The 26,590-nt window shown below is 44.0% G+C and overlaps 1 protein-coding gene across 3 annotated transcripts in view; it reads right to left on the minus strand.

The window, feature by feature from the left end:
• The window catches only part of DNAH9 (dynein axonemal heavy chain 9), a 367,496-nt gene that overhangs the window by 209,937 nt on the left and 130,969 nt on the right, over positions 1 to 26,590 (minus strand). For all 3 annotated transcript variants that reach the window (XM_024564675.4, XM_053910525.2, XM_053910526.1), the window contains exons 27-29: positions 17,714 to 17,870; positions 11,819 to 11,923; positions 1,855 to 2,012 (exon numbers count right to left, since the gene is read on the minus strand). In XM_024564675.4, the coding sequence (XP_024420443.2) occupies positions 1,855 to 2,012; positions 11,819 to 11,923; positions 17,714 to 17,870 (420 nt within the window). The remainder of the gene's footprint in view (positions 1 to 1,854; positions 2,013 to 11,818; positions 11,924 to 17,713; positions 17,871 to 26,590) is intronic.

Raw genomic sequence — 26,590 nt, forward strand, 5'->3', positions numbered from 1 at the left:
TACAGTCTTCAATTGCATTTTTCCTACACTGATACAAGATTTTCAAAAACATTTCATTCAAGTACATTTTTCCTTCAAATCATTCTACATGGAATTGAAAGTCAAAGGAGCAAGAAAATGCTTAGAAACTCAAAACTATTTTGCAACATGAAATAAAGTTAAGTATATATCCACACTATGGAATGCGATGTGGCTGTGGTAAATAATGTGTAATAAAAACTAATTAATGACCTGGGGAGGCATTAACCAAGAAAGGCAGGATACTAAACTATGTAGGTCTGATCCCAAGTTTGAAAAAGAAATACACACTCCACCCACAAAACACTGGGAGGAAGAATGCCAAATGGTTACACTGATTATCTCTGGATGGGAGGACTGCTCTGGCAAGGGGCAGAGAGTCTGGAGCCAGGTGGCCTGGGTTCAAACTGCAGTTCTGCTGCTTACCAGCTAACCTTAGTAACTAGGGTTACTAGCTAACCTTAGTAACTAGGGTTACTACCCTGAGCAGTTTGCTGAATCCATCTGTTTTCTTATTGTACTAATAGTATCCCCCCTCACATGGTTTCTTTTGTGAGAATTAAATGTAAAATCATGTTTGTATTTATTGCTTTTACAAATATTCTTCAGTTCCTCCCCCCACCCTGGAATTTTTTATGGATATATGTTATGTTTCAATTCAGGGGGAAATATGAGGACTAGTTCTTATCATGGGGATAACCCAGCTCCATTATTATTTGTGACACAGGCTTGCTTATTAGGTACTCTGTGTGAACAACTAGGAAACAGCAGGGTGTTCGATGGCGCCAGTTTAGACAGCCTGCTGAAATTCCCACAAGCTCTTGGCTGAGGTGGGGACCTGGCTGAAGGAGGAGATAGCCACCTGCTCCCATGAGACAGGAATTTGCCAGCCCTGGGGCAGTTTAGACATGAGGGGTGGGCTTGGGTACCCAGGGAGCTTCCCTGTGGCTGCCTAGGCCCTCACATCCAGAGCCATGACAGACAACTTCATCACAGCTCCCCCAGCCTCACTCCTGGGTAACCATCCAGTGGGAGGACCATGAGAAGCCATGAAGTGTCTTTCAGGTTGCTCTTTGTTGGACTGACATCTCTTTTCTGAAAAAAGAATAGAGATTCCAGCTCCACAAATAGCATTTGTGTTTTCTTGTCAAAATAAAGAAGAGTTTAAAACATGGTCCTATCCATCACTGGCAAAGGTAAAAATAAGCATTCTCATGCATTGCTATTAGGAATGCAACTTGGCATGTCGCTTTTTAGAAAGCAATTTAGCAATGTGTATCAAAAGCCTTAAAAGTGTTCCTCCCTCTAAACTCAGTGATTCCACTTCTGGGAAGCTAGCCAAAGAAAATAATCATGCGTACAGAAAAAAAGACATTTACAAAGATGTGTATTATAACATTATGCATAAACATTTTAAATGTTAGAAACAGTCTTAATATTTAACTATGGGGAGTAGTGAATTTCACATGGACCATGTACTTGATAGAATAAAATGCAGTCATGAAATGAGATTTATTAAGAATATCTAACAGAGGAAACGATGATATGGTTATGATAGACTATGAAATGAAAAACAAAACAATATCAAACTAGGTATAGACAACAAATGAAGACTACAAATATATGGCTTTAAAACATGCATATAAAGAAAGACCACAATTAAGCAAAAAACATCGAACATTTTACTGGTGATGACATTAAAGGAGGTTTTTTTTAAAAAATTTACTTTTCTATATGTTCAAAATTTCCTCTAATTCATAGGTCACACCTTTCCAGCAGAAAAACTAAAAGAAGCTTCCCTTTGGGGCACTCATGTCGGGCAGGGCTAATGCTCACCTGAAGAGAGCCTTCAGGTTCTCCGGCAGCTCTGTGCGGCCTGCATAGCCAGGGTTCATGGTGATGAAGATGCCCACAGAAGGATTCAGGCTAATCTCCTCCCCAAGGAAGTTGAATTGCTGCTTCTTATCTCGAATCGCATCTTGAATGCTTTTAACCTGGTGAACAAGTCAATGGAAAAACGCCTCTGCTGAGTTTCAGTGTCTGTGACAGAGAGAGCTGGGAATGCACACACCACACAGATGGTTGTTCTGTGTCCCCTTTCACTGGAGGACAGGCACAATGGTTGTGGCCTGGGCCCTTGACAGGCACAATGGTTGTGGCCTGGGTATGTGTCTAAAAGGAACCTGGCCGCACATAACCATATTTACAACACAGAGGCAGGAGGCTGGGAGGCACCACAAACAGGAGTTAACTATCTCTGAGCATCGGTCCCCTTTGCAGTCACCCAGCGTATTAGAACTCACCACACACTGGACACTGTTCCAAGCACTTTTCTGTATTAACTGATTTGCTCCTCACCACCACCCTTCGAGGGGTGCACTTTAATGCCATCATCCTCATTTCTCTGGGATGAAACGGAATCATTGACAAGTGGAGTCGTTTGCCCAACCTCGCACAGTGGCTCAGTGGTAACGTCTGGATTTGAATCAGGCAACTGAACTCTATCTGGAGCCTGGCTCTTAGCCTCTGTGTGATGGAAAGAACACCAGTACCAACCGCCCGGGTTTGTTCTCAGGATTAAATTAAAGAGTCATACAGAGTTTAGCATATAGAAAATGCTCACAAACAGCAGCTGACATGGGAATGGTTAACACACATATGCCTATCACCATCACGGCTATGTTCCTCATTTGGTTTAACTCCTCACAGACCCTCACCACCCTGCATCTCCAGAACAGACTATGCTAAACCTGGGCAACTTCTGCATGCATGAAGGGTCCTGTCTGATGAGGAGAGGAAAGAGCCACAGCAGCAGAATTGGGCCAAGCCTGAGTCCCCATGTGGTATTGGTGCCTTTCTACAGAGATCAGGCTTTTTCTTAATTGTGGTCTGGAGCTGCAGGGGATGGATTTGAGCTGAAGACTGGCCTGGTCAGATCTCCATTCTAGATCACTCTTACTAGCAGAGGTGGAAGAGACAGAAATGAAATTCACTCATTTATTTTCATACCTGGTGCTTTGAAAAAAAAAAGTGTGCAAACATGACATGCAACAAAAGGAGGGGAGACAAAAGGGGCACACTTGTTCAGCCAGGCCCTGGAGTGTCTCTGAGTAAGTATTCCTAGTCTCTCAGGGTTTTGAAAGCCACACTTGAAAGCTGAGCCCAGTGCCAGGGTTTCTGAATGAGCCCCAAGCATGGCAGCTATGTTCAGGGAGTTTAGAATAGCTAAGGAAGGGGTCAGTGGAGCTTGGGCTGCAGAGGGGTGTGTGTGGGTGTGGGTGTGGGTGTGGGTGAGAGAGAGAGAGAAGACTGGGCAAGGCTCTCTCCAGTGCCTGGAAGGCAGCATTTGCCAGAATGCATGACAGTTCTACAATTAGGATTCAGCTCCTTTCCCAAAGTGAAGCTGTAATGACTGAATGCATTTGAGCTCACAGCAATTAGTTTAGACTGTACCTCCAGCTCCCAGCAGGCAGGCAAACAGATCAAGCTCTGCCGGTTCTCGGACACTCACAGTACAGGGCTGCCACATAGCCTCTCAGTACTCTGCAAGCGGTGAGAGTGGTAAAGGCTGGGTTCTCTCCTTAGGCCCCAGTCCTTCCATCTACATGATACACTGAGCACTCACCTTGTTATGGAGTGGGGAGGTGAGCTTAATCACCATTTACAAATTGCTCTGACACCTCTGCGTGGAGGTAAAAGCAAGAGCCCAGGACCTTTTCTGCTGTTTCCTCTGATTCAACATTCCCTCTGGCAACACTGAGGCCCAGAAACCTTAAGCTCAGTGAGAGTTGATGCTGCACTGTTGATTGATGGCATCTGTGCTTTTGTGTAAATTCTATAGGGTGCCCTAGGGGACAGTGCTGAGCAGACTCAAGGATGCAGGTAACGCTGAAGCATCAGTGCTAATAACAGGTTCTGCTAGCCTGGCTGCTACTCTACTGGCATTTCTTCACTGCGTTCACAGCAGCTGAGACCCCGGAACAAGCCTCTGGAAAGTAACAGTGGTCGGGATTCAGAACGCCCGCCCTTTGGGATGGCAGGGGAGAAGCAGGCGGACAGGATTGTGTGGATTGTGTGAGCTCAGCCAGGTGGAGGTGCACACACAGGAAGACACCAACTGACATGTAAGGCTGCAAAGTATATTTCTACTCACAGGGGTCTGTCTCTTCACTAAACACTCATTGTTTTTGGAGGTTTTAGTCACAGGGAATAATAGCAAAATAATCACTGACATTTACTCAGCACTCGATATGTTCCAGGTGCTATTCTGAGTATTTTACATGAATTATCCCATTCAGTCCTCTTAACAGCTATAGGAGGTGGGCAGGTCCTAGTTTTATAGATGAGAAAACTGAGGCAGAAGGCAGTTAAGAAACTATATTATATTATCTAAGATGTTGACATAGAAGAGGCTAAAGGAAGTATATGTGGAAACTCTTCTATTTTTGCAACTTTTTATAATTTTAAAATCTGTTCAAAATAAAGTTAAAAGAAAACAAGAAATCTACCAGATGCCCCACAGTGGGTAAGCAGGGCGACCCAAGTTAAAAACCAGGCAATCTGGTGCCAAAGCAGAAGTGGCTGAAGTGCCCACTTTCAGCCACTTCCCCCAACACCTTCCCCACAAAGGGCACCGGTGCCAGCCGGCTCATCCCCGCGCACAGGGGTGGGCAGAACCGGGCGTACAGTTGTGAGTACATGAAGCACAGAGTTAGTAAAGCTACTGCCACAGTCATAACCTGCATGTCCTTTTCCATGCAAACAACTGGAACCTGTGTTGGCCCACCCCTGTATGTACATTTTCAGAGGAATTTGTTTTGCTCTGAAAATAATCAAGTTTGTTATAATTTAGAGGCATTAGCTTCCACAAAGTAAGAAAAGGTGCTTTTGGCACCAATGAAATGAAACACACAGAAACAGGAAGCGGGGCAGAAATTGGTATTCTCAGCACCTGCCCTCCCTGGGGAACACTTGGCCAAGTCTCAAGATACTTTTGTTGTCACACCTAGTGGGGAGACACGGGGGATGCTGCTACACATCATAGAATGCACAGGACAGATCCTCACAGCAGAGAATTGTCAGGCCCATAACGTTAACAGTGCCCATGCTGAGAAACCCCGATCTGGACCACACATTGTACCAGAGGGGAAACTGAGGCCAAGACGATGCAGGTGCTTGTCCACCACTCCACAGCTGGTATCCCTGGGTGAGCTAAGTTCCTATGGCAATTCTTGGCCCCACCCCAGAGTGGCCAAATCAGAAATTCTGGGGGAGATATCCAACATGGATGTATCCAACAGGGCATGTTTTAACAAGCCCCCCAGGTGATCCGGATCCAAGCGAAGTTCAAGAACCACTGCAACCCAGTCAGTTCTTGGATCTCTACTCACACTTTCTGCTGCCCACTGTCCCCACTCACAGCTGCAGACTGGCCACTCCCCAGATGAGCCTGAGTCCTCCATTTCCTTCTTCCGCCTGCCATGGAGGGGACCTGTCCCTGCGTCCCTGCTCTGGACCAGCCAAGGCTCCATCCTGTGGGTCTTGATGTGAACCCAACCCCATACTCCTCCCAGTGTTTTCCTTGCTTGCCAATCTCCCCCTCCGCTCTGGTTCTCAAAGTTCACCAAATGTGAGAACCATGTAAGGAGTTTTTAAAAATAAAATTGGATGCCCAGGCCCTGCTGCAGGCCAATAAAATCAGATCTCAGGGGGTGGAGACTGTGTTTAGGCATCACGGTTTTCAGATACGCCCAGGCAGTTCTGTGTATCCAGAGTCGAGATTGCTGTGCTGGAGCAGCATGCCCCCAATTCTGTTGTGTGCACAAATCCCTGGGACCTTGTGAAAATGCAGGTTCTATTTCAGCAGCTCCAGTGGTTTTGAGAATGTGCATTGCTAACAAGTTCCCAGGAGATGCTGACCCTTCTGGTCCACAGCTGCAGTAGCATGGAGCTAGATGATGCCATTTGACTGTCCGCTCTTGGAACATCTGGTGGCCAATTAACTGTCCTTCCCACACTGCCCCTACCCATTTCATGACCCATAACTGCCCCTTACCCAGATGGGTTCACTTTCTCTTTCCAGTCTCTGCGTTTTTTAACTGCACCTCTCTTGTAGACCTTATGTTCTACCTTATATTTTAGATAGATAATAGGTTTGTACTTCTCTCTACTTCAGGCCACCTCTGATTGCAGTGGTCAGTCTTGTTATTTGTACAAGCTGTTTGTGCTTGTCTGAGTTTGGGGACTTGAAGGGTCCTACCCCTGTATCCTCCTGCCCCAGGTGAGGACCTGCATCAGACATACTCACGAAGTATTAAAGTCACTAGCTCTCTGCAAGTGATGCATTTTAAGGAGGCTATCAGCTAGCTCTGCTTCATGAATCCCCTCAGCTTTTCCTTTATACCCTTCTACTTTGCCCTTTTCATTCCAGGAAAGTGGGCCATTCTGTGGTCCCCTAGCATCATTCTCTTTTCCAGCCTTTCCTCTAAAATGCCATGTGTTATTAAAATCCTGTTTGGCTCACTCCACACTTCTCTCTCCAATGGCAGATTGGAGTCTGCTGCCTTCAGGAAGTGCAACCCACTCATCACTTTTTACATTTTTTTAAAAGATTTTATTTATTTATTTTTTAGAGAGGGGGAAAGGGAGGGAGAAAGAGGAAGAGAAACGTCAATGTGTGGTTGCCTCTCTCACACCCCCTACTGGGGACCTGGCACCCAAAACAGGCATGTGCCCTAACTGGGAATAGAAATGGCAACCCTTTGGTTCGCAGGCCAGCATTCAATTTACTAAGCCACATCAGGCAGGGCCGCTTTTTGTATTTTTTTATACTTCTGTGTTTTTACCTTAGAACTTAAGCTCCTCAGTGAAGGGTGTTACATGGGAAGCTCCCTTGGTTCTGAGACTGCAGGGTTTTTTCAGCACCTTGAGTACTTGGAACACTGCTATGGTGATTTGCTGCTTCTAGCTACTTCCTGCCTCAGAAGGGAGGGGGTGGCAGGGATGCCTGGCCAGAGAATGTGGAAGGGACTAGGAGCTGGAGGCACTAAGTGTTCCTGGGGCTCAGATAGTGCAAGGACTAGCGAGCTGATTGCAACAGTGATGGCAAAACTCTGAAAGAAAGTAAGTACTATAATGTGTTATACACATTTAAAAAATAGCGAGTAGTTGCTCTTGGAATTGCCACACATGTCCTAATTGGATATGCAGCTCTGCTTGACCAACCTGACAGACACATGAAAACATTCGCCTACAAAGGCAATGAAGCACACTCGTGTTTGTAGAAGTTACTGGGTAGAGGAGCCCATATGGGCGAGGAGCAGGGAGGAGAAAAGCAGAGAAGCAGAAGGAAGGCAAGGGAGAAAGAGTCACAGCTGGTGCAGCTTCTGAACCAATATGCCAGCCTGGATCACTGTGTGAATAATTAAAAACAATTTTCCCCTTGGGTGGGCATGTGATTTTAAACATTAACACCTCAGGTTTTCCTAGGCTGTTGTCAGACCACTTTCTGGAGAGGGTGTCCTATGGGTGTGCTCCTAGACTGGAGTGTGAGAGCATCGTGGAACTCCCAGTTGACCTTATTTCATTTAATTCCAGAAGCAAAAGGGAACGGATCTTGGAGAACCCATTACTGATCTCACATTGGAAAGTTTCAAACTAAGGCAAATTCATAGTATCTATTATCCATTAGGGCCAATGACTGTTGGGCCTAATTGCCTCATCAATTGGAGAATTGTTAAGTTTAGTAAGATAGCCAAGGCTGGGCCAGTTGATAAGGAATGAAACGTGTAGGGAATACTGGGGGAACCAGAGTGTGGACCTTCTGTCCCTATGCTGTTGTGTCCCAGCGTTCTGCTTTATTTCAACCCATTCACTACAGTGTTCAGGTAATAATGACACAATCTTCATCAACCACCATCAGCAGCACCACCATCATCATCATTACCACTAACATTATCACAACCACCACCACCACCACCATCATCACTGTATCACCATCACCACCACCACCACCATCACCACCAACTTCCCCCTCCTCCTCCTCATCATCATAAGGGAGGCTAACATTTATTGAGCACCTACTGTTAATAGTGCTTTGTTTTAAGTGCTTTACACATATTAATTCATGTAATAATTATTATAAATGCAAAGATATAATAATTATTATATCTGCAAAGGGGGTTAATAACTGTACCTATAGTTATTGGTAGAACTTGAGACATGTACCTACCTAAGGTGACACAGCTAGTAAGTGGCAGAGCCATAACTGAGCCCTGGCAGTCCTCTTCCCCACCCCCTCGCCTTGCTAACCCAACTCTGCAATAAGCTGTTTATTCTAAAGTCCCACTTGTGTGTAGAACTGGCTTACACAATCTCTGGAGTCCAAGACAGACTCTATGCTGATGCTGGACTGACTCACAGCACCTGCCCATCAGGGACGCCCTGAGACAGCTCTTTGGCACACATCCTTCTGTAGCACTGAGAGCTGCCCTGGCACACACAGGGATAGCGGGTCCTGACGAATCGTCCTGGATTTAATGAGGGCAGTCACAGCAGTGTGACCTGGCAGATGAGAATATAAAGTGCCCTCTGAAATCAGTGGCAAGCGGCCAGGAGGGAGGGAGCAGAAAATCATAAAGCAAAGAGGAAAGAGGTTCTCATAAAGGTGGGTAGAAACAGCAGAGGATAGTGGGCAAGGAATAAACAGATGGAGCAAGACCTCAGCCACCTGAGAACTGCAGTGGAAGAAAGGAGAAAAACTCCAGGTACATGTATAATTATGGGCCCTCAACTCCAATATCCATAGGAGTGAAAAGTGTATGTTTATCTCCTGACTTTCAGAACCATTCTTGGCCTAGAACTAGTAGTCTGACAAAAGTTTATTTTACTTGTTTTACTCCACTTATACTCTTAACTGGACTATACCCCAAATTAAAAAAAGACCTTGTGGGGGTGTTATTCCTTGTTTTAAGTTATGAAGTCACCATGCAGAGGTAAATGCAGCCAGTTAGTGTGTTTCATTTGTTGGGCTCAGGGACTTTTTTCTGTTTTTTTTTTAAACAAATAAGTTGCCAACTTACTGAAATCTAGGATTTATATAAATACACTCTGGCTGGTGTGGCTCAGTGGGTTGACTGCTGGCTTATGAACTGAAAGGGCAGTAGTTGGACTCCCAGTCAGGGCACAGGCTGGGTTATGGGCAAGGTCCCTAGAAGGGGGCGTGCGAGCGGCAGCTGGTTGATGTACCTCTCGCACACTGATGTTTCACTCCCTCTCTTTCTCCCTCCCTTCCCCTCTCTCTAAACATAAATAAAGAAAATATTTTTTAATTAAAAAATAAAAATATAGTCGTTCAGCTTCAAGATCTGGCAACACTGACCTTACATTCTGCAAGGAACAGGTGTGATGGTAAATGTTGAACAATTTGCTCTCCAAGAAAACAAAAATGCCCTGAGCTGGAGGATTTGCCAGTTTCCAAAGTGGGAATAGTCCCCCCGTAGTCAGTTTTAGGCTTTGAGGTGACAGCACAGAAATGCACACAGTCAGCTCCTGAACCAGAAGACTAAAGGGCTTTTAGGTGGAGTGTTCAGGCCAGCAATTTGACTTCCTTCCTCTACTAACCCCTAATGAATTAAACAAATCTAAGGAAAGGGAAAACCATATATCACCACTGGGAATAAGGGAAGATCCCAACATTTTTGTACATTTCAGGAGCTTCACCAACAGACAATCTGGAAAGAATCAGTGAATGGGATCACAAACTGGCTGCCAAATGCAAGAGGTAGGAAGACTAACCACTTTTCAAGGAGAGGGAAGTGAAGGGACCCTGTAGAGTCCCCTGACCACCCATGGTTTCCAGGGGCAGCTGAAGATGAGGGTGGCTGGGGTGATTAGTTGGTGGTGTGAGTTCTGCTGCTATTCAGCCTGTGGTACCTTCCATATCTATCCGCCGCTCCACATCTAGCCTACCTGTGGCTGGGACTTCATGTCTGGACAAGAGGGTGCCAGCACATGGGCGTAAGTAGTTGGAGGCGCACCTGCCAGGGCAGACAAGCCAGTTGGAGGGGGAGGACACTGCTTGTTTCTGAAGTCCCTCCCCCACCCCTTTTGCTACTCAACCCTGCACACTTGTCTAAGAAAAATGTCAGTGAAGCTAAAGTTTTTTCATTGTTCTCTGTCTGGACCTGAAAAAATTATACAAAAGGGACCAAAGAGTCCTGTTTTCTTTTTCCATGCTGTATGTATACGTATTGCTTTAGAAATAAAAATGAACAATAAGAAGAAAATTAAACCATCTTTGACAGTATGGCATGTGGGCACAAACAGAAGCACCAGTCATGCAGTTGCTCCTGAGACCCCAGTACCACAGGCCACCCCTACATTTGTTTTGTCTTGTTGAAACAACAGGAATGGGGGGACCCCTGAAACCACAGCTCCTCCTAGTGGGGAATGGGGGTACTTGGCTGCTGGGAGGAGCCCAGGAACTGATGCTGGCAAAGAATATGCCTGTTCCTGTTGACTGGGGGCCGTTCGGGGAGTTGTCAGGGACCAGCTTAGGCCTTTGCAGGTGTAATTAGAGAGCTCTGACTGACTGTAGCCACTGATTGTCTCCCTGCCCAGCCCCTCCCTAAACCACTGCCAAGTAGAGGAGCAATTTCCCTTTCAGAAGTCTTCAGGGTTCCCTGTTGCCTACTGAAGAAAGTATAATATACATCATGCCATTAAAGTCTGTCTACTACTTGGTTCAAACCTGCCTGTCGACACCTATTTTCTCGTTTTACCTCCCGTACAGCAGACCTGCGCCCGGACCTGCCCCTGGTCAGTGGGGATGGTATTAAATCATATATGCACACACACACATGTGTATTACACATATATGTATATGTATCTATATAAGGGGGATAATAGTGACTCACAGGGCTGTTGTGGGAATGTAAGAGATATTAAGAGATGATATAGGACAAGTATTCAGTACAGAACAGACTTTCAACAAAGGTTTGTTTACTTTGGCTACCCCTCCCTCTTCTGATGCTCCCAAATTTAAATCCTTTCCACGCTTCCAGGCCTGGCTTTAAGATGACATGTTCAATGTCTTGCCCCATAGTGTGAGTCAGGATTCAAATCATTTCTGAACATTACTGAGTGCTCATGTCTGTGTCAAGAACTCAAGTGGTTTCAGCCAGCGTTTGTGTCCTATTCAACTGGGGCCCTGCACCCTAGGCTTGAGCACAGTACCTACTATGTTGTAGGTGTTTGGTAAGAACTTTTTGGATGACTTACATACAAGTGGCATGCTTACATAAAATCTGACCAAAAAACGACTTCCTTCGTTCAATTACATTTACACTGTAATTCTCACTTTATATATAATGAAGTGAATTGGGCTGACAGAGGTGGAGCAACTTGCCAGGCTCTCAGTGAGGAAATGGCAGAGCTGGATTTTAAACCCTGGTTTGACAGTTTCCAAAGCCAATGCCCTTTCCAAGGAGCTGGGCTCCACCATCTGGCTTGACCCTTTCCTCCCCTGTGACACAGGCCAGCTGGCTGTTCTTTAGCCCCATTTTACAGAGGAGAAAATGGAGTCCCACAGCTAGTAAATGGATCCACTTTGGTAGGGACCTGCAGGGTAACCACACCCTGTACTCAGGCCTGATTTTAGAGGGTGGGGGAAAGGGCATGAAATGCAAGGGGGGAGGGAGAAGGGGAAATGGATGAGCAGAGGTTGAAAACAAGAGAACCTAGACTTCTGCAGTGCTTGGCATGAAGGCCACAGGGCTCCCACCAACTTCCGGCCCCATACCTGCACAGCCACCACCGACAGGACCTCCACGGAGATTCGATTGAATTCATCAAAACAGCCCCAGGCACCAGTTTGAGCGAGGCCCTTGTAGATGTTGCCACAAGACTGCAATGAAATGTATAAAACTTAAATTACTATCGGCACCTGGCTTATCAATACACATCTGAGTCATTTTCACCCTCTTTCCTTCCAGACCCCTACAGACCACTGGTTAGAAACTTGTATTAAAATTTCAAGAACAATTAAAATTTTGATGGCTGTGGGTGCCAATGTAACTCACAGGATCAAACAGAACCTTTTCAAGACACTTAGAATGAAATCCCTTTAAAATGTCATCTGGCTTGAAATACTGTGTATTCTGTAGCTTTCAAAATCCCAGGAAATGAATAAAATATTATTTTTCTTGCGCCATACAGAAAAAAAGCCTTCCACTCAGCCTTTGGCATGTGCTGATGAAAAAGTTTATGTCTGTATCTTTAAACCCATGCCCAAATACCCAGATTCCCCAGAGGGACAGGAAGGTGGCGATGGGGTGGGAAGTAATAACACCAACAGAAAATAAACTGCAGGTAAGTCTTTCAAAAGATAGAAAGGAGAGAATTTCAGAGGGAAGATGGTATATCTGTTCTAAAAATAAAAGCCATTCTGAGATTCAACAGGAACTGGTAAACCATGGAGCAATACGAAAGGAAAGGTTACTGGGAGATGCTCTCAAGGGCACTGGCAAGGAGATACCATTAAAGTGCAGGGGACATGCAAATAGTAGAAAAGTCCCATCTACTCCCTGAGAGGGCATTACTTGACCGTTGGCTCTGTGCATAGCTCATGTGCTATGTTCAGTCCCCCGAAGAACCTCTATCTAGTTAGGTTGTGGAGATAAGGCGCACAAATGAAACAAATTTAGAAATTTACAAATTTAGAAATTTGTAAATTGCTACAAAAGCAGTGGTTCCAGTGGGCAATGTAAACCACAAATGTGATAGAATTCAGAGAGAAGTGGGTCACAGTGCTCTAGAAATATCAGTTTTGCCAGAGGTAAATTTCAGATAGTATTACAGCAGCACTTCCCAACGCTTATTTCAGGGAATGCCAAGTCTGGAAGATGCTCCTGGCAGACAAATCTCTTTGGTCAAGCAAATTTGGGAAGCACTGCATTCTACAACCTGCTTTTGCCAATTTACAACACATGTTAGCTTTCTAAGAGCCCTGAGAAGTCCTGCACAATTAATGCATTCAATCTTGTTATAATGTAATATGGCTAGGATTCCTCCCCCACCCCCCCCCAGGTCATCCTGGTTTTCTCAGAATGCACTCTGGCCAACATTAGTGGTATTGCATAGAACTCTATGGTATCTTCAGAGCATACATTGGGAATGCTGGAACATACTGGGAATGCTGGATTAATAGGATAATAGTATCCGTGTAGGCAGAGTGGAGGGGTAAGGGCTTTGCAGGAGGGTGAAAGATTATGGACAAAGAATCAGCAAAATCATCATGTTTCCAGGGCAGAATAAAGGTGCATTTTAGCTGCAATGTTGAACTACTAAAGGGGGTCATGGTTATGAAAATATTTGAATTATTATAAGGGATATTCGGAGGTTTGAAACAGAGAAAAACATCATTAAATCAACACTTTAGGAGAACTAGTCTAACATTACATAAGCTAAGTTGGATATGGACAGACTTTGCAAAGAGAGGGAAGAATAAACCCTATCTTTATTAAGCCCCTTGAATTAAATGATTCCTCTATTCATGCAACAAATACTTATTGAGTATGTACAATGTGCCAGGAATTATCCTACATTATGAGGAATCAACAGTGAACAAGGGAGACAAAGCCCTATTTGGGGGGGGGGGGGGGCTTACAGCCTAGTGTAACAGACAATGACACAGAAATAAGACACTGTTGGAGAGGGAGAAGTCCCCCAGGAGTCTGTGATGAGGTTATTTCAGATTGCGTAGTCACAGGCAGTCTCTGAGGGATAGCCTAAGTTCCAGGCAGTGTGCTTGTGCACTCAAAACAATCCTACAGCTGGATATTGCTATTATTACATTCATGAGTACATATATATAATATTGAGATATATATAGTAATATCCATTATATTTGAGATAATAATAGCAACCTGTCAAATGTCACAAATACTTAAGTGGAAGTCCAGGAATCAAAATCTATGCTCTTTCACATTTAACAGTGGTTTCAAAAGCTTTTTCAAGCATGGATCCCTTCCATCAAATGGATACACAATACAAAAATAGAAAAAAAGTAGAGTTTTCATAGGTGGATACCTGTCACCCCACCCCTCCCAGTTTTTCCCCTGAGGGCTAGAACAGACACCCTGGGACCTCACCTTGCCCTATTTTTGACCCCACTGCGATTGTACAATGGCTCAGCTGTGGAGTTGCTTTGCTATAGAATGGCAAGTTTCTGGGCTAGAATAAGGACAAGAAGAATAGGGTTGAAGCCCTGGAGGTGAGAGGCCTGCTGAAGGAAGAATCAACATCAGTGACTGATTGGAACTACAAAAGGAAGTATATGAAACCATCAGAATGGACCACAAAGAAAAAATGAGATGATTCATATTAATGGGATGTGGAATCTGGCCGGGCAGAAGACAAGAGTCAGCAGGAATGATCTGAGAAAGAGTGTTAACCAAGTACGAGAACACGGCATCCAATAGCAGCCCTACTGCCCAGGCAAAGAGAGGACCAGAACCTCAGTGAAGCTTAAGGCTTGTGTGTGTCCATCAGTGCCCATGTAAAACTGAATAACATGGAAGAGAATCAGACAAAGAAGTCGAGAAGGAGAGAACAGAGAGCTGGAAGAATTACGGAAGCAGAATGTTTCAGAAATCAAGACTGGATGCTATATAGGGTGGATGCTACAGAGAGGTCAAAAGGAATCCAGAGAGTGTAGGCTCAAAACCATTTGATGTTTCAGCAATAGCCTCTCCAAATTGAGGTCAAGGGGGAAAGTATTGCTGCTATAATATAAAGACAATGTGAGCACTAAAACTGAAACCACTTCCAGAGAAAGTGGCTAGTTTTATATGTTTTTCAGTAAACACTAATAGAGGAAAGCAATAACATTCCCTTTTCCTCGGGCCTTTACACTGTTCTGTGTCTGCCCCATTAGCTGATGCCTCCTAATGGAATTCCTGTGGTGAAGAGGATGTGAGGGGCCCTGACTATGGTCCACACTCTCCTTTAACTGTTCCCTGTTTCACTGCCCATTCCTCCCCGTGTTCACTAGGTATTATTTAATTTTTTTTAAAGCCTCTCGTTCTTTCTCTTCCATTTTTACTACCCTGCCATCTGGCTCCTCACCCTCTCTGTCTGGAATGACTACAATGCTCTTTCCTCTCAGTCTCTGCCTGTCTCCACTGATCTGGCTGCCCAAGGAGTCTTCCTTCAACACCACTTGCTTTCATCATGCTCCTGCTTCTGTTCTGAAGCCTGCAGGGTCTGTCTGTAGCCCACTCCTGCAGGTCACATTCTCCCAGTGGCTTTGGGTCCCTCCTTTCCTTATTCAACCCCATCTCGTGTCTCCTTTTGTTCCCAATCCACTCTAATGCACTTGACCATGGCCCCATGTCTATTTCTAACTTGTTCACTGGAGATACCGAAACAGAATATGTCGCTGTTAGTGTCATCAATGACAACAGAGTGATGCCTGGTGATTGTGTGACCACTCTCCCTGATGTTCACTCTTTCCTCTCCTCCTCCTCACTGCGCCCAGGGATGAGAGTTCAGGGGAACTCAGACGAGGGGCAGGGGAAGGACATTGGAGGTATGGACAACTTGGTCATGCCTTTAAAGCGGACGTTTTCATTGGTTTGGTTAAGATGTCACATGGTTGTTTGGCACTCACCCAAACCTTAAGCAACCTCAGGTCTCTCACCTTCCACAACATCTCTCCCGACAAGTGCGCTCTGTGGCTGTCTGCTCTGCAGGACCCCAGGGCTCAGCGTTTGTAGAACACACGTTAGCCCACAGGATGCTGTTGTCTGATATCACCCTAATTATTTCACATATCTTTCTCATCTCTCCAGATGGCCTGGGTCATACTTTAGCTGTCTGTCTATCTGTATATCTATCTAGCTATCTGCTCTGATGATGCCCAATGCAAACTGAGCAATAGTGATATTCAGATTAACCTGATTGCTGGAGTATGCTTTGTGCCAAAGATAATTCTGAATAGTGGACAACAAAGGGAAGAGGAGCTTTGAGAACAGCCTAGTGATGCTGTTTGGTCATCAAGGATGTTGAGTGCCCTGGCAGGGAGGGGACTACCCTCCTTGTGGTGGGCCTTGCCAAGGCTATTCCTGTCACTGGCTTGCCTAGACTTATGTGACCAAGCTTTGGTTACTATTCAGACAAATTAAGAGAGACTCCTCCTCTTACCCTGTACTCTTAGAGGAATTGGAGGGGATGGGAGTTAGTAAAAAGTTTTGAAAGGATTGGGTAAAATGCCTTAGTGACCCCTGGCCATGGGGCCAGTTTGCTTCTCTTGTTTGCTATGCCAGGCATAACGGAGGAAATCAGCTGATTTTCTTTAGTCGACATGCCAGGTGTTCTACATCTAAATGAGTATGTCCTGAAGAATGTTACTCTTAGGGGACTCTACTTATATCATTAATGTTGGCCATTGCTTAACTTTGGAAGAATCTAGAAACTTAAAATAATCTTAAAATAATAAAGGCTGAGATTATTTCACAAAGCAGAAAAAAATTCGTCTTCAGCCTGACTTTAAAATAAACAACATTATCTTAATGTGTTTGTCAATAAAAGCACCCATGTTAAAGTTTAGAGTGTGTAGACCATGGGAAGACAGTTATTTTGGGTCTGAATCTTCATTTTGTTTGCTTGCTATGAGAAAACATGGTGCTATAGATTCTGCAACACTCTGCACAGCAAAATTTTATACACAAGAGAAATTAAAGTTATGGGAGGTGAATCTCATTTAAAGCATTCAAATAGTGGTAAGTGCAAGTGTTATCATGCAGCCTCTAAAATTATTTTTTAATTAAATTTATTTTGCAATCAATACACATAAGTTATACACATAAACATTTAACCCATTCTTAATGAATTTGTTTTATTTATTTTTTACTCTAAATTTATTTACATGCCATCCTATTTTCACAGGGACTTAGGACAGTTTACAAAAGTACATACAGGAAAAAAAATAGAAGCAATGAGTCAGCAAGGCAGCCTGTTATTAAACTTTTTAAAAAAAGAATGTATGTAAAGATGAGTCCTGAATAGAATGTGGCTAGCTAACTACTGGTCTCTTGCTTCTTTCACTTGTCTCTGTGACACAGACCTGGGATGAGGAGAGCCCTGAATGAAGAGCACGAGCCTTGCATTGTCTTGTATGGGCATCTCTTGCTAGGAGCAGGGGTTGACCTAGTCTGTCTTCAGAAGGCTCACCTGCCCTTATGGGACATTTTGCCCTTGTGGATATTCTGGAGGAAATGACCATTTTTACAGAAGAGCACAAATATGATTTTTATGTTATCTTTATTTTAATGAGATGTTATATTAGCCACTCTGGAGCCTTTCTGTGGTTCTAGGTCAAATAGGGAATTTAGACCTTTGGATATATATTCAGCTTCTTCATTTTACACATGATGAAAGGAAGACGCAAAAGGTGAATCTAAAAAGAACATATCTGTAGCTGCAAATCTCATCCATGGAAGCAGATTCCACGGTGCTGAGGTTTACAAGAAGATGAATAAGCTCCAGGAGTCAAGGGTCCTGTGTCTCTCATGAAGGTGGGAGCAGGGATCTCCCCACCTGGGCCTTTGTGCTGGACCAGGGTGGCATGGATGGACCTGGTTCCTAGTCGGGGCTGCTGCCCAGTTCCGAGTCCCCCCCAGGGCTGGGCCAATACCTTGTAGTCCATCTGCTCCGAGCAGTTGAACACGTAGACCATGATGCCCAGCGCTCGGCCCAGGTCCTTGGTGGTCTCTGTCTTGCCTGTGCCTGCAGGCCCTGCGGGAGCACCACTCATAGTCAGGTGCAAACACTGGGTCAGGGTGATGTAGCACCTGGGGAGGGCAGAGGGGCTGTCAGTGTCATGGGTGGCCAGTGATGACCTCTGGCCCTGCCAGGGCCTTGTGAGACAGTGCTGGGAGGCCTGGAAGGGCCTGACACAGCTTCTGTAAAGGAAATCCTAGAGCATCCTCCACCCCACTACCATCTCCTGTGACTATTTTTACTACTGACAATCCTCCTGTGACTATTATGTGACTGTTTAATCCTCCTGTGACTATTTTTACTACTGACAATAAAATAAGCTCAACTTTAAGCTTGTTTTTGACACTTTTAAAAAAGGACTTATATTTCCATTTAGATTTAAATGTGCCTTTGGGTAATGAGCACATAAAAAGGTTCTCACAGCGCTGTGGGAGAACTTTCTAAAGGGTCATCAGATCACGACAGTCCCTCCCTGAAGGGCACTGGTGGCTCTCTGCTTAGCCCTTCCTGGTCATGGCCCTGCCCTGCTCTGAGCCCATTTCTACGTGCTCCCCTCTCCCCAGCCCAGTATTCTAGAGTCCGTTCATGCAGAGCTACTTTCATTTGCTCAGTGTTATGGTCTGAATGTCTGTGTCCCCCCAAACTCACAAGTTCAAATCTTAATGCCTGAAGACAATGATATTAGGAGGTGTGGCCACCGGGAGGTGAGTAGCTCATGAAGGGGGAGCCCTAGTGAATGGAGAGCCTCAAGGAGGCTGTGGAGGGATCCCTCCCTAGCCATGCAGGACAAAGCTAGAAGGAGCTACCTACAAGGTGCAAGAGGGCCCTCACAAGAATGTGACCATGCTGGCATGCTGATCTTGGACTTCCCAACCTCCAAAACTGTCTGTGTTTATAAACTGCCCAGTCTATGGGGTTTTGCTCTAGCAGCCTGAATGGATTCAGATACCCAGACACACTAGGGCTGTGCTCATCCCTCCCTCCTTCTCCCATCCACCCCCAACCCTTCCAGTCTACCTGGTCTCAGTCTTTGCCTCGCTGATGGCTACTCACCCCTTGGAGCTCATATTTGCCTTTACGTCACTCACTATATATTCCCAGAACTCTCACCACTGGGTGAGTGAGCAGGGATACCTCAGCAGAGCTCCTACTCCACTTAAACATATAATTGTATATAATTAATACTCATCTTTCACATGTATCTTAATAAGATACAGAAAGGTGGAGTTATGTCTTACTTATTGTTTCACCTCCAGGAAGTAGCACACCTCCAGGCACACAGAGGCCCTCATAACTTAACATAACTATTGACAGAACAAACAAACACATTTATGAATGAATGGGTCAATCATTCAATCTGTTTAATCCTCCTGTGACTATTTTTACTACTGACAATAAAATAAGCTCAACTTTAAGCTTGTTTTTGACACTTTTAAAAAAGGACTTATATTTCCATTTAGATTTAAATGTGCCTTTGGGTAATGAGCACATGAAAAGGTGCTCAAAATCATTGGTCATTAAGAAAATGAGAATTAAATCCACAATGAGATACCACAACACACCCACTAGGATGGCTATAATCAGAAAGACGGACAACAACAAATGTTGACAAGGATGTGGAAAACTTAGAAACTTCACACATTCCTGGTAGGTATGTGAAATGATACAAATACTTCAGAAGACAGGTGTGGCAGATTCCTAAAAAGTAAAAATGATCATCTTGTCTTACCCAAGGGAAAAGAGAATTTGTGTGCATACAAACAAACCTAGGCAGGAGGATTCATAGCTGCAGTATTTGTACATTAAGAAACTGAAAGCAGCCCAAGTGTCTAACAATAGTGAACTAAGAAACAAAATGTGATAGAGCCAAAATAATCAGGGAAGATGGCGGCAACATAGGTGGGAGCGGAATCCACTTCCCCTCAGCGCCAGGGAAATACCTAGCTGATCTGAGGAGCAGAGCGAACAGCCAACAGTACTCCAGCATATACGAAGATTAGAGACCAAAGATAGAGGACATTGAAAGATCTGACGGTAAGAAGAGTGCTCAAGGACAATAAGGTCCCTGGGACCCGGGAACGCGCGGTACAAGGGCGGCAGAAGCGCCAGCCCTGGAGCAGGGGCAGCTGCAGGAGTCTTGGGAGAGGGCCAGGCTGCGCTGTGAGCAGCCAGGTGTTTGATTGGACCAGGGGAGCTTGAAAAGGAGGAATTTCTCAAAAAGAAAAAGAAAATAGAGACACTCAGGGGCTAGTTAGAGAACTCTCGGTAGTAACCGAGGCCACTGGCGCCCCTCCCCCCTCCACCCCTGGACTGCCAGGGGGGGGGGGGATAAACAGCACCGGAGTGACGGTGCTCACCCGAGGTCCGGTTGCGCCTTGCGCGGGCAGATTAGCGAACGGGGCCCATACATGAAACCCCGGAGGGGCGCCCACACCTGAAACCTCCGAGATCATTTGCAGCTGAGGCTAGCTGCTCCACCCACAGACCCAAAACCTCAGAACCGAGTGCCGTGTGATTCAGTCCCAGGGCGGCCCCGCCCGCTGGAGAGACTCCAGCCCAGGGCGGCTGGATCGGGCCCCCAAGCATAGAACCTCAGGCGCGGCGGATTGCGCGCTCACCAAGGGCAGGGCCGGCTGGGTGCGCGTTTTCCAAACACAAAGCTGCTGGAGAGTGTACTAACTCCAGAGTCCCAAGCCCGGGCAGCTGGATTGGTCGGCCGGTGGCGCGCTCAGGGCACAAAATTCATCACAAACCCAAAGCGGCTGGATTCACCTGCTGCTCGCGCACGCCTACCAAGCCAAAGCGGCTGGAGCCGCAGCTTGCGTGTCCCAAGAACAAAGCTGCTGGAGTGGCTGATCAACAGCCTGATTGACTGCCAGGGATCACACCTACAAAACAGCGAAGAGTGTGACCCAGGAAGGGAGAAAAGTGAAACCAATCCTTCCAACCACCCCCTCCCGTTGCACAGACAGGACACCAGCAGATATAACCTGACCGGTTTAAAGCCAACAGAAGATTTTTTTCTTTCTTTTTTTTTTTATCTTTTTTCTTTTTTTTCCTTTCCCCCTGAATTCCTTCTTCCTCTCTCCTTTTTTTCTTTTTTTTCATTCCTTCTTCCTCCCATCCTTTACCATTTTTATGTCTTCTTCCTGCCTTCTTTTATCTATTTCTATGTTTTAATTTTTGTTAAAATTCCTTCTTATCTTGCCTACGATCTTTCTTTATTCCTTCTTCCTTCCTTCCTTCCTTTCCTCCTTTCCTAGTTCCTTTTTCCCTCCTTCCCATCTTTGTTTTGGTTTTTTTAGGGTGGTTTTTTTTTGTGTGTGTGGTTTTGTGTGTGTGTGTGTGTGTGTGTGTTTCCTTTCTCCCCCCCTTTCTCTTTTTCCCACAGGTGAGACAACAAAACCTGGAGGGCTGAAAAGACTAGAGTTAGACTGTGTTAAACACATAAACTTCACCTCAAGACCAGTGAGCACAGGAGAGTAAGGAGACAGCACCACCGAATCCCATTGGCATTCTACCATAGAAGTTCATATCATAAATCCAGGGAGTCAGAACAAAGCAATTTAAGAAGCAGAGGCCAACAAGAAGAGCCTCACAAACAATGGTAAGACAAAGAAACAATTCCCAAATGAAAGGAAAGGAGGAAGTCTCAGAAAGAATACTAACCGAAAAAGAGGCAACTCAACTATCAGATACTGAGTTCAAAGCAATGGTCATCAGGAAGCTCACTGAGCTCTCTGAGCTCAAAGAGAACTACCAGAAACTACAAGGAAACTACAATGAACTCACTGCAAACTATATAAACATGAAAAAGGAAATAGAAAATATCAACAAGAGCCAAGAGGAAATGAAGAATACAATTTCTGAATTGAAGAACACAGTAGAAGGAATGAAAAGCAGACTTGATGAAGCAGAGGATCGGATCAGCGAGCTGGAGGATAAAGTAGAAAAAAACACACAGAAGGAGCAAGAAAAGGAAAAGAGGCTCAGAAAGAATGAAGAGGCAATAAGGGAAATGCAGGACAACATGAAACGTAATAATATCCGTATAATAGGAATACCAGAAGGAGAAGAAGAAGAGCAAGGGATAGAAAACCTGTTTGAAAAAGTAATGATGGAAAATTTCCCTAATCTGAGGAGAGAAAAAATCACCCAAATCCAGGAATCACAGAGAGTCCCAAGCAAGAGGAACCCAAAGAGACCCACTGCAAGACACATCATAATTAAAATGGCAAATTTCCAAGACAAAGAGAGGATCTTAAAGGCAGCAAGGGAGAAAAAGGAAGTAACATACAAGGGAGCCCCAATAAGGTTAGCAACTGACTTCTCAATGGAAACGCTCCAAGCCAGAAGAGAATGGCAAAAAATATTCCAAGTAATGAGAACCAGAGGCCTGCAACCAAGACTACTTTACCCAGCAAGGCTCTCAATTAAGATAGAAGACCAAATAAAGAGTTTCCCAGACAAAAGAAGTCTAAAAGAATACAGCTCCACCAAACCAGCTCTGCAAGAGATGCTAAAGGGACTGCTTTAAGGAAAGGAAGGAAAAGAGAAAGACGGAGGAACACAGGTAGGAAATAATGGCAATGAATAACTACCTATCGATAATAACCTTAAACGTAAATGGATTAAATGCTCCAATCAAAAGACATAGAAGAGCTGAATGGATAAGAAAACATGACCCACACATATGCTGCCTACAAGAAACCCATCTCAGGACAAAAGACTTACACAGACTGAAAGTGAAGGGCTGGAAACAAATTTTCCAAGCAAACGGACAGGGAAAAAAAGCAGTGGTAGCAATACTCATATCAGACAAAAAAGACTTCCAAAGTAGGGCCATAAAGAGAGATCCAGAAGGTCACTTCATAATACTCAAAGGAAGAATCCACCAAGAAGACATAAACATTGTAAATATATATGCACCCAACATAGGAGCACCCAAATACATAAACAAAATCTTGGAGGACTTCAAGAAAGATATTGACAGCAACACAATTATAGTAGGGGATTTTAACACCCAACTATCAAAAATGGACAGGTCTTCCAAACAAAAGATCAACAAAGATATTGTGTCACTTAACAATACCCTAGAGGAAATAGACTTAACTGATATATACAGAGCTTTTCATCCCAAAGAAGCAAAATACACATTCTTTTCAAGTGTTCATGGAACTTTTTCAAAGATAGACCACATGATAGGACACAAAGCAAGCCTCAACAAATTCAGGAAAATTGAAATCATATCAAGCATCTTCTCTGACCACAAGGGTATGAAACTAGAAACCAACCCCAAGGGTAAAAACCCAAAACACTCAAAAACATGGAGACTGAATAGCATGCTATTAAACAATGAATGGGTCAAGAACGAGATTAGGGAAGAAATCAAAAACTTCCTGGAAACAAATGAAAACGAACTCACAACAACCCAAAACCTATGGGACACAGCAAACGCAGTCCTGAGAGGGAAGTTCATAGCAATACAGGCCTACCTTAAGAAGTTAGAAACAGTTCAAACAAACAACCTAACCCTATGCCTACAAGAACTGGAGGAACAACAACAAAGACAGCCCAGAGCAAGAAGAAGGAAGGAAATAACCAAGATCAGAGCAGAACTAAATGACATAGAGACTAAAAGCACAATTGTAAGGATCAATGAATCCAGGAGCTGGTTCTTTGAAAAGATAAACAAAATCGACAAGCCTTTAAGTAGGCTCATCAAGAAAAAAAGAGAGAGGATCCAAATAAACAGAATTAGAAATGAAAGTGGAGAGATTACAACTGATACCACAGAAATACAAAGGATCGTAAGAAATTACTATGAAGACCTGTATGCTAAGAAATGTGAAAACCTAGATGAAATGGACACATTTCTAGAAAAATATAATCTTCCAAAACTGAATGAAGAAGAAGCAGAAAACCTGAACAGACCAATATCAGCAAAGGAAATTGAAGCAGTCATCAAGAAACTCCCATCACACAAATGCCCTGGACCAGATGGCTTCACAGGAGATTTCTACAAAGCATTTAAGGAAGAACTAACCCCTATCCTTCACAGACTATTTGAAAAAATCCAAACTGATGGAAGACTCCCAAACTCTTTTTATGAAGCCAGCATCATCCTAATCCCAAAACCAGATAAAGACACAACGAAGAAAGAAAACTTCAGGCCAATATCGCTGATGAACATAGACGCTAAAATTCTCAACAAAATATTAGCAAACCGCATCCAGCAATATATTAAAAAGATCATCCACCATGACCAAGTGGGATTCATCCCAGGGATGCAAGGATGGTACAATATTGGCAAATCAATAAACATAATACATCACATCAACAACAGCAAAGACAAAAACCACATGATCATATCAATAGATGCAGAAAAAGCGTTCGATAAGATACAGCATCCATTTCTGATAAAAACACTCAGCAAAGTGGGAATAAAGGGAGCAGTCCTCAACATAATTAAGGCCATATATGAGAGACCTACAGCCAACATCACACTCAATGGACAAAAACTTAGAGCTTTCCCACTAAGATCAGGAACTAGACAAGGATGCCCTCTCTCACCACTCCTATTCAACATAGTATTGGAAGTCCTAGCCACAGCAATCAGACAAGAAAAAGCAATAAAAGGCATCCAAGTTGGAAAGGAGGAAATGAAACTGTCACTGTTTGCAGACGACATGATAGTGTACATGGAAAACCCTATAGACTCCACTCAAAAACTACTCGACCTAATAAATGAATTTGGCAAAATAGCTGGATACAGAGTCAATACCCAGAAATCAAAGGCATTCCTGTACACCAACAACGAATTTGCAGAAACAGAAATCAGGAAAAAAATCCCATTTGATATAGCAACAAGAAAAATAAAGTACCTAGGAATAAACCTAACCAAGGAGGTAAAAGACCTGTACTCAGAAAACTACACAACACTGAAGAAAGAAATTAAGGAAGATACAAACAAATGGAAGCATGTACCATGTTCATGGATTGGAAGAATTAACATCATCAAAATGGCCATACTACCCAAAGCAATTTATAGATTCAATGCAATCCCTATTAGAGTACCCATGACATATTTCACAGATATAGAACAAACACTTCAGAAATTCATATGGAACCATAAACGACCTCGAATAGCAGCAGCAATTTTGAGAAAGAAGAACAAAGCAGGAGGGATCACAATACCTGATATCAAACCGTATTACAAGGCCACTGTAATCAAAACAGCCTGGTACTGGCATAAAAACAGGCACATAGACCAATGGAACAGAATAGAGAGCCCAGAAATAAACTCAAGTCTATACGATCAATTAATATTTGACAAAGGAGGCAGGGGCATAAAATGGAGCAAAAACAGTCTCTTCAACAGATGGTGTTGGGAGATCTGGACAGCTACGTGCAAAAAAATGAAACTCGATCACCAACTTACACCATACACGAAAATAAACTCAAGATGGATAAAAGACTTAAATATAAGTCGTAACACCATAAAAGTCCTTGAGGAAAACATTGGCAGGAAAATCTCAGACATTCCACGCAGCAACATCCTCACAGACACATCCCCTAAAGCAAGGGACATAAAGGAAAGAATAAACAAATGGGACCTCATCAAAATAAAAAGCTTCTGCAGGGCTAAAGAAAACAGCACCAAATTACAAAGAGAACCAACAGTATGGGAAAACATATTTGCCAATGATACCTCAGACAAGGGCCTAATCTCCAAAATATATAAAGAACTCACACGACTCCACTCCAGGAAGACAAACAACCCAATTAAAAAATGGGCAAAGGACTTGAACAGACACTTCTCCAAGGAAGACATACAGAGGGCCCAGAGACATATGAAAAGATGCTCAGCATCACTAGCCATCAGAGAGATGCAAATTAAAACCACAATGAGGTATCATCTCACACCAGTCAGAATGGCCAACATAAACAAATCCACAAACAAATGTTGGAGAGGATGCGGAGAAAAGGGAACCCTAGTGCACTGTTGGTGGGAATGCAGACTGGTGAGGCCACTGTGGAAAACAGTATGGAATTTCCTCAGAAAACTAAAAATGGAACTGCCCTTTGACCCAGTAATTCCGCTGCTGGGATTATACCCTAAGAACACTGAAACACCAATCCAAAAGAATCTGTGCACCCCAATGTTCATAGCAGCACAATTTACAATAGCCAAGTACTGGAAGCAACCGAAGTGCCCATCAGCAAACGAGTGGATCCAAAAACTATGGTACATTTACACAATGGAATTCTACGCAGCAGAGAGAAAGAAGGAGCTTATACCCTTTGCAACAGCATGGATGGAACTGGAGAGCATTATGCTAAGTGAAACAAGCCAGGAAGTGAGGGACAAATACCATATGATCTCACCTTTAACTGGAACATAAGCAATAGAAGGAAAAAGCAAACAAAATATAACCAGAGTCATTGAAGTTAAGAACAATCTAACAATAGCCAGGGCGGGGGTGGGGGGTGGGGGCGGGGACAGTGGGTAGAGGGGATTACAGGAACTACTATAAAGGACACATGGACAAAACCAAGGGGGAGGGTGGAGAGGGGGGAGGGAGGTGGGTTCAGCTGGGGTGGGGTGGAGGGATGGGGAGAAAAGGCATACAACTGTAACTGAATAACAATAAAAAAAAAAAAGACACATAAAAGCAAAAAAAAAAAAACAATGTGATAGAGCCATGCAATGGAATATAGAGAAATGAAGTAATGATACATGTTGCAATGTGGACGAACCTTAAAGAATATAAAGAAATGAAGTACTAAT

Source organism: Desmodus rotundus, chromosome 9, assembly GCF_022682495.2.
Source record: "Desmodus rotundus isolate HL8 chromosome 9, HLdesRot8A.1, whole genome shotgun sequence".
Lineage (NCBI taxonomy): Eukaryota > Metazoa > Chordata > Mammalia > Chiroptera > Phyllostomidae > Desmodus > Desmodus rotundus.